Consider the following 13750-nt stretch of genomic DNA (forward strand, 5'->3'; position numbering starts at 1 on the left):
TGGCCATCAGCTCCGGACCTCATCAACGCACAACAACATTCCCCCCCAAACCAAAAACTACATCATTGCTTCCTTTTTCCTGATTCTTCTCAGCTTCCCTCACATGCTCTCCCTCCTCTGCCCAATGCATAAATGTTGGGGTTCCTGAAAGTTCCATCCTTACTCTTTTTCTCTTCCCATTCTTATTCATTTCCAGAGTCATCTAATTCCATGGCAGACGTCATGGTCTTCTCCCCAACATTTAAACCTCCCCAAACATTTAATCTAAACTAGTTATGGTAGTTTCATCCCCCTTGGCAACAATTCGTTTGGGAGGAACAGGCCTCAATCAGATCAAACTGGTGAGATTTAAGGAGAAGCTTGCTTAGGACTTCTGGGAAAGAGAAATCAGTCTTACTGTTGCCTGTTGGATAGGAAAGGGGAGAATGCTGCCTCAGTTGTCCCTGCAGTCATTCTGCGACATGAGAGGACCCAGCTTCGGTATGAAGTCAATGGCTGGCACAGCAGAACAGCAAGACGGAAGTGTCTCAGGTTCCTAATGACATTGTTGAACCGGGAAATCCTCTCACCCTGCACTACCGTTGGATTTCCTGCACTGTGAGATGATACATTTCCATATTGCATAAGCCAGTCTGAATCAGGTGTCTCCTGCTTGGCAATGTAGGCATCCTACTTAATTCACACTTACTACTATGAATTCTCTCAAACTCACTTTCCTGGGCTCCAGACCTACCCACATTTCCCAACTTTGCTCCTCCTCTTCCTGGTTTTCCTACAATTCTTTCGCATAAGAAAGAAGCAGGTGCTTACTATTATGCCAAACTCTGCTGTAGACGCTGGGGCCAGAGCAGCGGCTGAAACAAGATTGCTGTTCTCATGACCAGTGCAGGAGGCAGGCAATAAGCAAAACTATTTTCTGAATAAATGAAATAAGGAATAATGCACAGTAGGAACTCAGTGTCGAGTGAAAAAGTTACCACTGCCTATAGACTATCAGACCAGAGACTGGTGGTCAGGCAGCACACAGCCCTGGGACCTGAGGGTCAGACCCTGGCTCTTGCAGCCCCGTCTAGGAATCTAGAAGGGTAAATAACGACCCAGGGCCTGCCCTCTGGAGCCGAGTCCAGAAAGAATGCCAACATGGGCTGAGTGCTCACTTTGTCGGGCCCTGTATAAATGGCCTTTGGGTAACTCTCATTTAGTGCTCATCGATTCTAGGAGTTTGTCCGAGGACAAACAGCTCTGGACAACGGGCCTCGGACCCAGCGGTCTGGGCAGTGACAAAATCTCCCTCCAGCCAGTCCCGACCCTTGGGCTTAGGTCGGGTGCATGTGACTTTGTGCAAATCACCGTCTCCCTCGTCTTTCCACGCACTAGCCCAGTGTTTGAAACGTCTGACCCCTGGGTTTCCCTGGCGCCGCAAGCTTCAGAGGGTGCCTGGGGTGTGAGACAGGGTCCGAGGGATGGGGGATGCCGAATGCAAAGAAGGGAGGTCCCTGAGATCAGTACCGAGGCGGTCAGTGGTCAGTGAGGAGGGAAGAGCCGGCAAGGAGATCCCTGGAGAGAGAGACGGACACGGACAGTCGCATTCTTCCCCATCCAGGCCCTGCTCCCACGCCCTCCGGCGCCGCCGCCGCGACCTTCTCCTGGGCCCCGGAGGGAGGGCATTCGCCTTCCCCACTGCGTGCCTCTACGCCACTGTCCCCGGCCCAAAGGCGACAAGTGCTCCGCGAGCCGCGCATCTAGACCAGGCCCCTGCTCCTTTGGCTCCGGGAACTCGCAGCTCTACTGCTCTTTGCCTCTCCTCTCGTCCACTCCCCCCTCGGCTCCTGACCACTTGGTCTGCGCCATCTGCATTCGCAGTGTGCCGGGCCCGCCCGCACTGCGGGGGAGAGGCGGGGAGCCGCCCACGCCGCGCTCCGCGCTTGGCGCTCGGCGTCGCGGTCTCCCTGGGACGCGCGCGGGCGGCGCGGCGCGCGGGAGCCGGGCGGGCAGCCATGGCGTGGCGGGCGGGGAGGTAGCCGGGCGGGCCGCGGGGAGCGCAGGGGCCGCCATGGCCCGGCGGCGGCGCCGCGCCTGCATTGCGCTGTTCCTGGTGCTGCTCTTCGCCTTCGGCACCCTCATGGGCCTGCGCACGCTCAAGGCTCCGGACGGACTGCCGGCGCTGGGCCCCGGCCTGGAGCTGGCGCCCTTTGAGCGACGCCCGGAGGGAGCCCCCGCGCCCGCCGCCCGGGCCCCGGCCGCCCCCGCCGCGCCGCCCCCGCCGCCGCCGCCGCCCCGCACCGCTGGCCCGGGCAGTCCCCCGGGCCCGGCCCCCGCGGAGGCCGAGCCCGCCCCCGGGCAGAGTCTGCGCGTCTACTCGGACCTGCACGCCTTCTACTACTCGTGGTACGGGAGCCCGCGGCGCGAGGGCCACTACATTCACTGGGACCACGTCATGGTGCCGCACTGGGACCCCAAGATCTCGGCCAGCTATCCCCGCGGCCGCCATAGTCCCCCAGACGACTTGGGCTCCAGCTTCTACCCGGAGCTGGGGCCCTACAGCTCCCGGGACCCCGAGGTGCTGCGGGAGCACATGACCCAGCTCAAGGAAGCCGCCATCGGTGAGTTCCCCCCACCCCCCGGGAGGCCCTATTCCCCAGTCTCACCCTTCCTCAGTTTTCACACCCCAACTCCCGCTGGTCCTGTCACACTGGGCCTCTGGTCCCACTCACCCTTCAGCTTGGCTTCTTACTCCCTCCCTTCTATTTTCATTCAGCACTTACCACGCGGCGCCCTCCCCCCTTCTAGTATTAAGACTCCTCCATCTCTGCCATCTGACCCCTCACAGCTGGGCCCTTTCATAGGGCGGAGCTGCCTGGAGGGCCAGTGGAAGAAGGCATTTGCTCCGAGCTGTCCCAAGTAGGGACAGCAAGGAGAGGGAGAAAGTCTTCATCTCTTGGGTTTCTAGGCTTGGGTAAGTGAGGACTGGGCATTCTGACTCTGTAGGAATGGGGTTCAGAGGAGCCATGCCTAGGATGGCAATGCTTTCACACCAGATACAGGAGAGGGCAGCAACCCTTCCAGTTCTTGCTGGCTGCAGAAACAAAGTTTGCCCATATTGCATGATGAACCCAGCTGTTTGCATTGGGGGGTAGGGTGGGGGGCGGCAGGAGCTTTTCTTCAAGTATTGTGGTTGCAAAGAGGTCCCTGGGAGACTCTTGTAGGCAGGCTTGGGTGGGGAAGCTCACTTCTTTCAGACCGTGTCACTGAATTCTCCTGGATTTTAGAACACATTTCAATTTATCTAGAGATGGTTAGTGAAGGGGGGCGGTGTGTTTGAATGACAGAGACAATGGTGGGAGGTATTCACAGAGAAATACCACAGAGGCTATTCCTCAGGATTTTACAGTCTGAAGAGGCCGTCGAGACAAATGTTATTTCCCTCGGAAGGCATGAGATGACTTCTGCATGGGGCTCCTCTCCCTGCGGGAACTTAGAGGTGTCCTTCTTCTCCAGAGAGAGTACTGTGGCTTCCAGATGGGTGTGGCATTATCCACTCATTTCCTTTTGTTCTACTGCTTGCCATTGCAAGCGGAAGCCCGCGTCCTCCGGACTTTTCTCTGGCTCCTTCCCTGCCTGATGTGCAAAGGTTCCCGCTGGCGCTGTGCTTCAGCACCGTGGGCGTGGACAGCTCCGGGAGGCTAGATTCTGGGATTCGATCCGCAGGAAGCTGGCAGGAGCCTTGCTCAAGGTTTCATTCAGAAACCATTTTGCAGTTGGAGACAGTCTGGGAGGAAATGCATCTCTGTTGCGGGGGTACTGTGTGTCTCTGAAGTAGCTTCTATGTTGTGACTCAGGCGTCCTGGTCTTGTCCTGGTACCCACCTGGTATGGCTGATGATAACGGGGAACCCTCAGATGACCTGGTACCCGCCATTCTCGACACCGCCCATCAGTACAACATCCAGGTGAGTGTCCAAGAATACGTCAGGTGCTCTTTGGCCCATTCTGGAGATTTCCCCTTCTTTGCCCTTAGGGTTAGTTTGGGGCTTTAGCCCACATATGGCAGATACACAGCAAGTGTGGTATTGGTGCGGTTCTAATAAATAGCACCTGTCCCTCTTATTCTCTTGAATTTTGGGGGGGAAACTGGGAAAACTAAATATAGGAGAAATGGGAAGACTTAATAAGTATCACTGTGATAGAGGTTAGGGTGGAGACCCTGACTCTGGATAGATGGCAGGCAATCGCCAAACATCTCAGATCGCTAGTAGGAGGCAGTGCTGGGCCTCAAGGAGGGGAGTATAGACAGGCAGGTGCACTTTCAAGATGATGGGGTGGAGCTAAACATGTCCACTTATTTTCCCCAAATGAACCAAATAAGTTATTCCCCTCTCCTGGGGTGAAGGAAGAGAAACAGCAGAGCAGAGCCCCATCCCTGTTCCTGAGCCCATCACTGACATGTTAACAGATCAGAGCACCTTCGCCGGACAGCTTCAGCACACTTGTGCCCATGGTTTCAGATAGCTAGTGCCAATCATATAGAGCTGGCATGTAAGCTTAAACCAATTAGCCATCCAGTGATGGCTAAACCAATTAGCCATCCCATGGGAATGATTCCCAGATGCCCTGCTGTGGGAGGTGGCCAGGCTTCTTGCCCCTCTTTTTCCGACCCTAAGGGCAGTGGCTGCTTTTATCTCTGTTATGCCCACTGTTGCCAAGCCTCCTCCTTTAAGCCCCAGTGGAGCATGAGCCTTATTATGGGTTGTGGCTTGTGGGCAGATACTCACCTGACCAGTACCTCCTCTGTTTGTGCCAGGTGGCCTTCCATATCCAACCCTACAAGGGCCGGGATGACATCACTCTGCATGACAACATCAAGTACATCATTGACACGTAAGGCTGCTATGGAGTCTGGATCTTGATGGGGATCAAAAAGGGGGACGGGGATAGACTTAGAGGGTTAGGTCGAGAGACACCAGGGAAGAATGTCGGTGTCCTCAGCAGCTCCTTCCCAGTAATACAGTACTAGGCTTGGAGTCAGCAACCTGGGTTTGAATTCCAGTTTTGCAGCCTCCAATCTGTGATCTGATGCAAGCCTCTTAACCTTTGAGTCTCATGAGAGTTACAGGAGTTAAAATATGTGAAAGTGCCTTGTACAGTGCTTGCAGTTTCATCCATTCATTCAAAAAATATTTTGAGTGCCTTCCGGTGTCCGGGCTCTGTCCTGAGCCCTGGCTGTACGGTCATGGGTAGGGCTAGCAAAGGTGATGTTCTAGCGTGTTGCTGCAGTGAGGCACACAGTAGTTACACATGAAAAATCACATAGTGACCCATGCTATGAGAAAGTGATAGTAAAGAATAGAGCAGGGAACTGTGTTAACAGCATGCCTGAGAATGGGTGCTAGACTTTAGAACAGGTGGGCAAGGGAACCTGAGGAGAGGAATGTGTGAGCTAACACCTGAAGGGAGTTAGCTCTGCAAAGATCTGCGGCCCATAATGGGACAAGCTTGACGGCAGAATAAGAGGCTGTGTAGCTGATGTGGAGATGGGGTAATGCAGGGATGGAGGTGGGGAGGGCCAGATCAAGTAGGATGGGCCTTGCCCGTCTCCGTCAGGAGCGGTCGGTTTGGGTTCATGCCTTAGAAAGAGAGTGGGTTATAGGGAACCAGAAGTGGGAGCCTGGAGACCCAGTGGCTGGCTGCCTCTGCAGTCCCAATGGGAGAGGGGGTTGGTGTGGTGTGGGACTGGAAGTGAGGCTTTAATGGAGGGAGGTTGAGGCTGGGGAGAGGAGAGTGGGAACTCAGTTCTTGCTATGAGGCACGAAGAGTGCAAGCACGGGGAAGGGCTGGATCCGGAATCACACTTGGGCATCAGGAAGGACCTGATCCGTGGCTTGCCCCCCTCCTAGGCCACCAGCTCAGGTTGTTCTCCCTCCTGCTCCTCAGGTATGGCTCCCATGGTGCGTTTTACCGCTATAAGAACAGCATGGGTAAGAGCCTTCCACTCTTTTATATCTATGACTCCTACCTGACATCCCCTGAGGCCTGGGCCCACCTCCTGACTCCCAACGGGCCCCACTCCGTCCGCAACACCCCTTACGATGGGGTCTTCATCGCGCTGCTGGTGGAAGAGGGCCACACCCACGACATCCTGGCGGCCGGGTTTGACGGCATGTACACCTACTTCGCTTCCAACGGTTTCTCCTTCGGCTCCTCCCATCAGAACTGGAAGGCTGTGAAGAGCTTTTGTGATGCCAACAACCTCATGTTCATCCCCAGCGTGGGACCTGGCTACATTGACACCAGCATCCGGCCCTGGAACAACCACAATACTCGGAACAGGGTCAATGGCAAGTACTACGAGACAGCCCTGCAGGCAGCCCTGACCGTGAGGCCCGAGATTGTCTCCATCACGTCTTTCAATGAGTGGCACGAGGGCACCCAGATCGAGAAGGCCATCCCGAAGAAGACGCCAACACGTCTGTACCTGGACTACCTGCCTCACCAGCCCAGCCTGTACCTGGAGCTGACTCGCCGCTGGGCAGAGCACTTCATCAAAGAGAAGGAGCAGTGGCTGATGTGAGGAGCCTGGCCACGAGGTGCCGATGTCCTGGCCTCCCCGGAAGGTGTCACTGTGTGGGGCTCAGCTGTGGTGGGAGACACTCGCTGGCCTCCCAAGTTAGCAGCAGGGCGCCTCTGGGTGGCCCATCGAGCCTGGGCCAGTGGGGACCGGAGCTTCCTCCTCAGGCATGTGGCACTGGGGTGCTTTGTAAGGATGGGAAGTAAGGTGGGGCTCCCAAGAGGGACCCAGAGAGGCTGGCAGGTGACTGGACTCAGCCCAGGGCCATTCCACAACCTGGAGAAACACTTTAGAATTATCCCTTTGAGCTTGGAACTCAGCAGGTTGCTGGCGCATAGCAGTCCCCAGGTCACTGCTGTCAGGAGGGTTCAGGGCTCTGGGCAAGCAGGTGCCCTGCTTCCTCTCTGGCCTTCCCATAGCATCTGTCTTCTCCAAGTGAGGGAACCATATCTGAGACTTCCCAAAATGGGAATTTTAGGTTGAAGCCCCACAGTAGACCCCTGAACACAACAATCAGGAAATAACCCTGAGCATTTGTACACTCATCCAACACATACTAATGGAGCACCAACTATGTGCTAGGCGCTGTGGAGAGACTTCATACGGGAAGGTTCTTTTCTTCCAGAAGCTTACAGGATCCAGCTTTCCTTATTTGGCGTGGCCTTGTAGCTAGTACCTGAGCAGTTTTTCTTTTTTTGCCATTTTCTCCAGTGCTGGGAGTTCAGTTTTTTCCTCCTCTAAGAAGATACCTCTGTGCCCCCGAGCCCAGATTTCCCCAGATGACCATCTAGCTCCAGGGAGAGGACCAGGACATCCTCCCTCCCTCCGGCTGCCTAAACCGAATGAGGCCCACTCGGTGGGGCCATTTTCAGTGCTACTGTGATTTGTAGTAATTAAATATAACATGATCTTCTCAAGTAAGCATTCCTTCACTCTCTTCAGGCCTTCCTGAACTCTGAGCCCTCCCTCAAATGCTGTGACAGACACGAGATGGGCTGGCCAGTGTCAGCACAATGAAGAGTGAGTTTGCTTAAGAAACCAGGAGTATAAAGAAGATGTTTAGAGGGAACATTTAACAGTGCTTATTTACAAATAAATGAATCTACTCATTGTAGGGGCCCTCAGGGCAGGTCCTGGAACACCTTCTTGGCAAGGTTTAGGAGCTACTTGGAAATATGTGCATTACTTTATGGGCTCAAGCTTGAATCCCACTTGTGGGACCAGGGTGCAAGGCAGGAGGGGAGGAAGTGGGGTCTACGGATTACCATGGGACCCCCAGCTCCCGTGAGGTAATGGGCACTGGATGCCATGGTGGACAGGGCAGTTCAGGACAGGAGCACAGGGCTGCACGGCGCCCCACAGTACTTCACAGAAACAAGACACACTGAGGCTTCATTTCACACACACACGGTTTGAAAAATACTAAAAATATGGCAAGCTCAGGGTCAGGAGCAGTAATTCTCATTCATGACAGCCTGGTCAGTTCTTTCAAAGGCTAATCTGTAATGAGAGCCATAAAGATGTTCATACACTTTAACCCTATAATCCTAATCCCTGAGGAAGTAATTCAAAAGAAGAAAAATAAACTATTTACAAAACATTTTCTATTAAAGAAAAACATGGTTCAAATAACCAAGAGTAATTCTGTTTAACACTTGGCATACGTGTGAATAAAGGCTCTGAGTACATACCGGATTCAATAAAGGTATTGTAGGCATAACTCATTATAATTTATTTTATGAATAAATAAGGAAAAAAGCCACTGGCTGAAAAGAGTAGTGAAGATATGTTTTCCCATATTCTTTTGATTTGGCCTTCCTCAGCCCCACCCCCTGCCAAGTGAACTCACTTCCCACCGTTAGTCCAAAATGCTGACTCTCCACCAGGCCTTAAGGCACACCACACCACCGGCCTCTCCGGTTTGGAGAAAACAGTGTTGGGCCTGTGGCTCAACAGTCTTTATCCTTCTCTAGGTCCAGCTTCAGGTGCCTAAGTATATGTCTTTGGTCACTGGAGACTTAACCAGCTGGTGCTCTGGCTGATTTGGACCTTAAATGCCACTACCTGCCAGAGAGGGGGCTCTGACTGGATTCCGTATCTGTTCCTCAAATTACTTCTCAAAAAAATTTTTTTTAAAAAGAAACTTATCAGAACAAGGCCATCCAAGGAATGTTCTCAAACAAAATCTCTAAGTCAGCTTTTGGCTGATACATGAAATCACAGATAATAAATAGGACCTCCCCCACCAGGTGTCAGACGAAACCAGCAGCTTCTGGGACTTGGTGTGCAGTATTCAGAAAGACACAGTGCCTTCAAGAGTCAGGACTAGTGATGCTGCAGCCCCAGTGGCCTCTCTCAATGAGGCCGTGCCAGTCCCCAGTGGACAGACACATAGTGTCCAGCACCAGTCCTTGGGCCTTCCCCCTACCCAAGATGCAAAAGCAGGATCAGTGTGAGGGGAGGAGCCCATACTTCTGTTGGAGGATGGCTGTAGTACTCTCCAGGGCACTGAGAAAAAAAAAATGGAGGCAGTTAAAGTCTGACTTCTCAAAGCTCCGAGCCCACCAGAGTCTGCTGATCAGTGACCTCTAAACCCTCAGGTCTTAAATATGTTCTCGTCACCAAACCCGTGATGAATCCTTTGAATCCCCTAACAGCCAGCAAATGCCAGCAAACCCAGTCCATCCACCACTTCTCCAAACCTGCCCACCCCACCCAGAACAAGGTAGGAGTGCCAATCCTTATTTTATTAAGGCCCTTTTTTTTTTCCCACCTTCCAACCTTCCTCAAATTCTTTCCCCATGCCATAGCAGACTCACCAGCCTGGACGAATGATGCCAAACTTTCCAGGTACAGACAAATCAACCACAGTTGAGCCCAGGCGATACTCAGGGCTCTGGCCGTTCCCAATTGGTCCCCCGTCAATGACCAGGGACAACTGAGGCCAGAGGTCCTGGAACTCCTGAGAAGAGGGAGAGGAAGATCATGGACACCAACTCTGGCATCCACAGTGATGTCACTGTGCACGCAACGTGTACAAGGAGACAAAGCCAGCACACGTCTAAAACAAGAGGCATCTTCCTCTAAGCAGGGAAGGAACCTCCTTCAGTTAAGGTTTGTCAGCATCTAGGACATGGCATCCTATGGGGTTCGGAGCTGCCCCAGGTTAGCACTTCAAGGAACATCTATCTAGAGCTTTAAAAAAAAAAAAAAAAACCTCACTGTGCCAAGAGGAGCTTGCACACAGGGCTTCTGTTAGAGACATACAGGTCCGATGACTGGAGGTCTAGGTGGATGTCCAAAGATGTAGGCTTTTACCCTGAACTTTCGCCCAAATTTTTGAGTCGGTGCATGCAAGTTACGTCATCCAGTGCATCTCCTGGCTCTCAGAACTCTGGGTAAGGTCAGGGAGAGGAAGGCAGGGTGCATTCTGCACATGCGTGACACCAGCTCTCAGTCCTTGGGTTGTGGGAAGGAGAGCCCCTCCGAAATCCGTGGTCTGAACTGTTAACTGGCTTAGAGCATCACCCACTCTCCCTGCCACCACCACTCACAAAAACCCTGCAGTGGTGGCTAAGCCTGGGCATTTGGGATGGAGGAGCGTAACCACCAGTTTCTGTACTGGACAGGTCAACTGTGTGCTGACAAGAATATCCCCACTCCCATCCCCATTGCCTCAGGCATAGCCACCAGGTAAAGCCTGCAGTCCCAGAATAAGACAGGATGCTGGACTCTCAGTTTCTAAGGCCCCTGAAGCCACTCTCTAGGTCTGGACATGGAGAACCCCATCACTGTGCTGTGTTTTACATTTTAGTTCAGGAAGAAGAAAAGTGGTAAGTGACATCTTTTTTTTTTTTTTTTTTTAAGATTTTATTTATTTATTTGAGAGAGAGAGCTCACGTGCACACAGCAGGGATAGTGGCAATCAGAGGGAGAGGGAGAAGGAGGCTCCCCAAAAGGGAGCCTGATGTGGGGCTAGATCCCAGGACCCTGGGATCAGAACCTGAGCCAAAGGCAGGGCACTGAGAAACCAGTTGAGCCACCAGGCACCCCTGTAACTGTCATTTCTTTGTGTTGTCATTCGTTCCAAGCTATGCAGTCAAGACAGAATTAGGATGGATTCTTTGACCTGGCTAGTGGCCAGAGAAGAGAACAGGGTCAGGAGTCCCTGGGCCAAGTGATTTAACTTTCTGGAGCCTTAACTGTCTTTACAGCACTGTTGTAAAGACTTAGTACCTGACTATACTTTCCAACGGCTACCACCACAAAAAGAACAAAAGAATTAGATTCACCATGCCGTTCCTTATTATTAAAAAGACAACAAGAAGAAAACACCAATTCTTCCCCTCACCTCTCAAGCTTTTCAATTAAACCTTTCCAAGATTCTTTAATTTGGATCCCCCCACCATGCTACCCCACCCCTGCCAACTGGACAGACCTCCCACCATCAGACTAAATGGATGAACTCCTGCAAGGCGTTCCGGTGAACCATCAGCCCTACTGACTCAGAGGAAACTGTGTCTGGCCTGGTGGTGTTTCTGCAGGGAGGGCTGGGTAACTTACCTCGACATTCAGAGAACTGGCCTGGGAGCTCAGGTTGGCACTGGTGAGAGCGAGTGGTCCCCCAAACACCTGGACCAAATCCTGTATGAAGGCATGATCAGGAATCCGGATGCCTACAAGCTATGAGGCAAGGGACAAGAAGATAGTCAGAAAGGCTGGAAGCGGTAGGGAATGGCTCTCTCCTGGATCCTAGTGAAAGCCAGATGGCAGAAGTCTGGGGACACAGGAGAAACTCTGACTCACAGGAGTAAAGGGATTCAGGTCCTTATTGAGCTCCTCTGAGCGTTCCAACACCAGAGTCACTGGTCCTGGTAGTAAGTCCTTCAGGAGTCCCTCAGGTACTCTCACATGGCAGTACCTGAAAAACAGAGATGGCACAGATCTACCCAAGAATGAAGGGTCTCTGCTGGTCCTATTCCAGACGGTAGACAGATCTAGAAAAGGGGAACCTGGGACTACAATGGGATCGGTCTTCCCTCTTCACCTCCCTAAGAGTTTGAGAAGGCAGTGCTCCAGAGGAACACCCACGGCTTGGAGCCCACATGCCTCTGGTCTCCGGGACTACAACAGCTGCACCGTTATCACGCTCCGTGTTTCATTTTCTCCCAGGCATCCCCAGAGCGTTTGTTTCCTTTGTTGCCGTTTTTAAACCGCGGGAGTCCCGACCCCCACCCCTCATCATAACAAAATCGCCGGGAGGATAGGGACCCTGCCTGCCTCGTTCATCGCTGCGCCCCAGCACCCCTCTCAGGGACTGGAAGACGTTAAGTGCTCGATACACACTTCCAGTTCCGGATTCCTGGGTGAGCCTGGACAAGCCCCTCCCGCTCTCTGCGCCTCAGTCTCCCAAGCCTGTCACCGGAAGCCCCTCCCGCGGTGCCGCCCCCAGCGGGGCCGGGTCGGGGCGGCCTCACCTGTAGACGTCGGCCACGCGGCCCAGGCAGACGGCCAGCGGCTTGGCCTCGCTGCGGCCCTTGAGGCGGTACACAGCGCCCAGTGCCGCAGAGCAGCTCGCCGAGCAGGCCAGGCCGTACAGCGTGTCGGTGGGGACGGCCACCACGGCGCCGGCGCGCAGCTCGGCCACGGCGGCCCGCAGCGCCTCGGTCCAGCCGGCGCGCTCCGGGCTTGCGGCCCGCACGGCCCCGCTCCCTGGGAGCCGGAACAGCCGGGCCCCCGGCGCCGCCGGAGCGGGGCTCGGCGGGCGGAGGAGGCGGCCCCTCCGGGCGGAGCCCGCCGGCCCCTCGCTCAACCCCACGCTGGCAGCCACCGCGGCCCTCAGCCCCCTGCACGGACGCGCCGGAGACATCCGCCAGGGCCCGCTTCCGGGAGGAAGTGACGCGCCCAGTCAGCTTCCGGCCGGGGAGGCTCGGCCCCACCTCCGCGCCGGGCAACTTAAAGGGACCGCGACCCCCAGGAGGATTGAAGGAGACCGGTGGGGACGGGGCGGGGCGCAGCTTTGCGGAGCCCAAGCGCTGCGCTGGGGAGGGGGGCGGCCGAAAGGGGGGCGGTGGTCGGGCCGCACAGGCGGAGATGGAATGGGGCCCGGGCTCAGACTGGTCACGGGGGTGAGAGGGGGCCCGTCGGGGCGGGGGGAAGGGGCTCGGACCCCGCGCGAGCGCCGGCCCTGACCGTGTGTCTCTCGCTCTCTCCCGGGCAGGGAGGCTGCCGGCGTGGACCGTGGGAAGGCGGGGCTGGGGCTCGGCGGGAGGCCACCCCCGCAGCCGCCCCGGGATGAGCGCGCCCAGCAGCTGCTGGACGCGGTGGAACAGCGGCAGCGGCAGCTCCTGGACACCATCGCCGCCTGCGAGGAGATGCTGCGGCAGCTGGGCCGCCGGCGCCCGGAGCCGGCTGGTGGCGGGGTCAGTGCCCACCCCGGGCTGGGCCTGGGAGGTGGGAACTGCCCCGTGGCTGGACTTGCTAAGCCCTAGCTTCCCCTGGAGGGTGGAAGAGTGTCCCCACCGCCTTACCCCTGAACCTCCTTTCATCTGGGCAAGAGGCTTTGAAAAAGTTGTGCTATCCAAATGCCAAGTGGCCATGTCCTTGCGGGGCCTAATCCCAAGGCCTTTCCTCCCAGCCTCACTTTTCCTTTCTGTTCCAACCAGAACGTCTCAGCCAAACCCGGAGCACCTCCCCAGCCAGCTGTCTCCGCCAGAGGTGGCTTTCCAAAGGATGCTGGCGATGGAGCTGCGGAGCCCTGAGCATCCCTGATGGGCACCCTGACTTCTCTCCCTCCCGGGGCTGGTGGCTGAACTCTGAACAACTCCCTTCAATAAAGGGGCCAGTCTTCACTGGCAGTGGCTGGTACTTGGCTCTCAGCCTGGGGTGGCAGCTCTGCTAGCAGCTGGGTTCACTCCCACTTCATCCTGGCTGAAGGCAGTGCTGAGCTTTGAAATGTAGCCAACGAATACCCTGTCTGATTACCCGGATTTGGACAGACCAGCAGTGCTCTCCAGAGTGGTCTGGCCTGCTTTGGGGGATCCAGGTGGTGTTACATGTCCATTTCATGCTTTGGGGGCTCCTAGCCCCACAACACACTTTTAGCAGAGCCTTGATTAAAAGGAAACCTGCAGACTTTCCTGGTGACCGACCTTTCCTTTCTGTCCCCCAAGACTCAGCTGGGGAG

The 13750-nt window shown here is 55.1% G+C and overlaps 3 protein-coding genes across 5 annotated transcripts; 2 read left to right on the plus strand and 1 right to left on the minus strand.

Moving 5' to 3' along the window:
• Nucleotides 1-1981: 1981 nt before the first annotated feature.
• On the plus strand, nt 1982-8239 carry MANEAL (mannosidase endo-alpha like). 2 transcript variants are annotated; one of them, XM_059377320.1, is made up of 4 exons: nt 1982-2603; nt 3840-3949; nt 4801-4877; nt 5931-8170. In XM_059377320.1, exons 1-4 carry the CDS (start codon nt 2054-2056, stop codon nt 6565-6567), a joined length of 1374 nt encoding a protein of 457 aa, XP_059233303.1. In that variant the 5' UTR covers nt 1982-2053; the 3' UTR covers nt 6568-8170. The 2 variants fall into 2 exon arrangements, with proteins under 2 accessions (XP_059233303.1, XP_059233304.1); XM_059377321.1 differs by lacking the exons at nt 1982-2603; nt 4801-4877 and having other exon boundaries at nt 3879-3949; nt 5931-8239.
• A 20-nt stretch (nt 8240-8259) lies between these two features.
• YRDC (yrdC N6-threonylcarbamoyltransferase domain containing) lies at nt 8260-12433 on the minus strand. Its single transcript, XM_059377323.1, has 5 exons — nt 12042-12433; nt 11371-11485; nt 11128-11247; nt 9384-9526; nt 8260-9072 (listed from the first exon to the last, which is right to left on the minus strand). Exons 1-5 carry the CDS (start codon nt 12431-12433, stop codon nt 9012-9014), a joined length of 831 nt encoding a protein of 276 aa, XP_059233306.1. The 3' UTR covers nt 8260-9011.
• On the plus strand, nt 12335-13419 carry C14H1orf122 (chromosome 14 C1orf122 homolog). Of its 2 annotated transcripts, none has more exons than XM_059377325.1 (3): nt 12335-12559; nt 12785-12986; nt 13230-13419. In XM_059377325.1, the coding sequence occupies exons 2-3, from the start codon at nt 12939-12941 to the stop codon at nt 13323-13325; spliced, it is 144 nt and encodes a 47-aa protein (XP_059233308.1). In that variant the 5' UTR covers nt 12335-12559; nt 12785-12938; the 3' UTR covers nt 13326-13419. The 2 variants fall into 2 exon arrangements, with proteins under 2 accessions (XP_059233308.1, XP_059233307.1); XM_059377324.1 differs by lacking the exon at nt 12335-12559 and adding an exon at nt 12589-12692.
• The last annotated feature ends 331 nt before the right edge of the window (nt 13420-13750 follow it).

This window comes from Mustela nigripes, chromosome 14 (assembly GCF_022355385.1).
Source record: "Mustela nigripes isolate SB6536 chromosome 14, MUSNIG.SB6536, whole genome shotgun sequence".
Taxonomy (NCBI): domain Eukaryota; kingdom Metazoa; phylum Chordata; class Mammalia; order Carnivora; family Mustelidae; genus Mustela; species Mustela nigripes.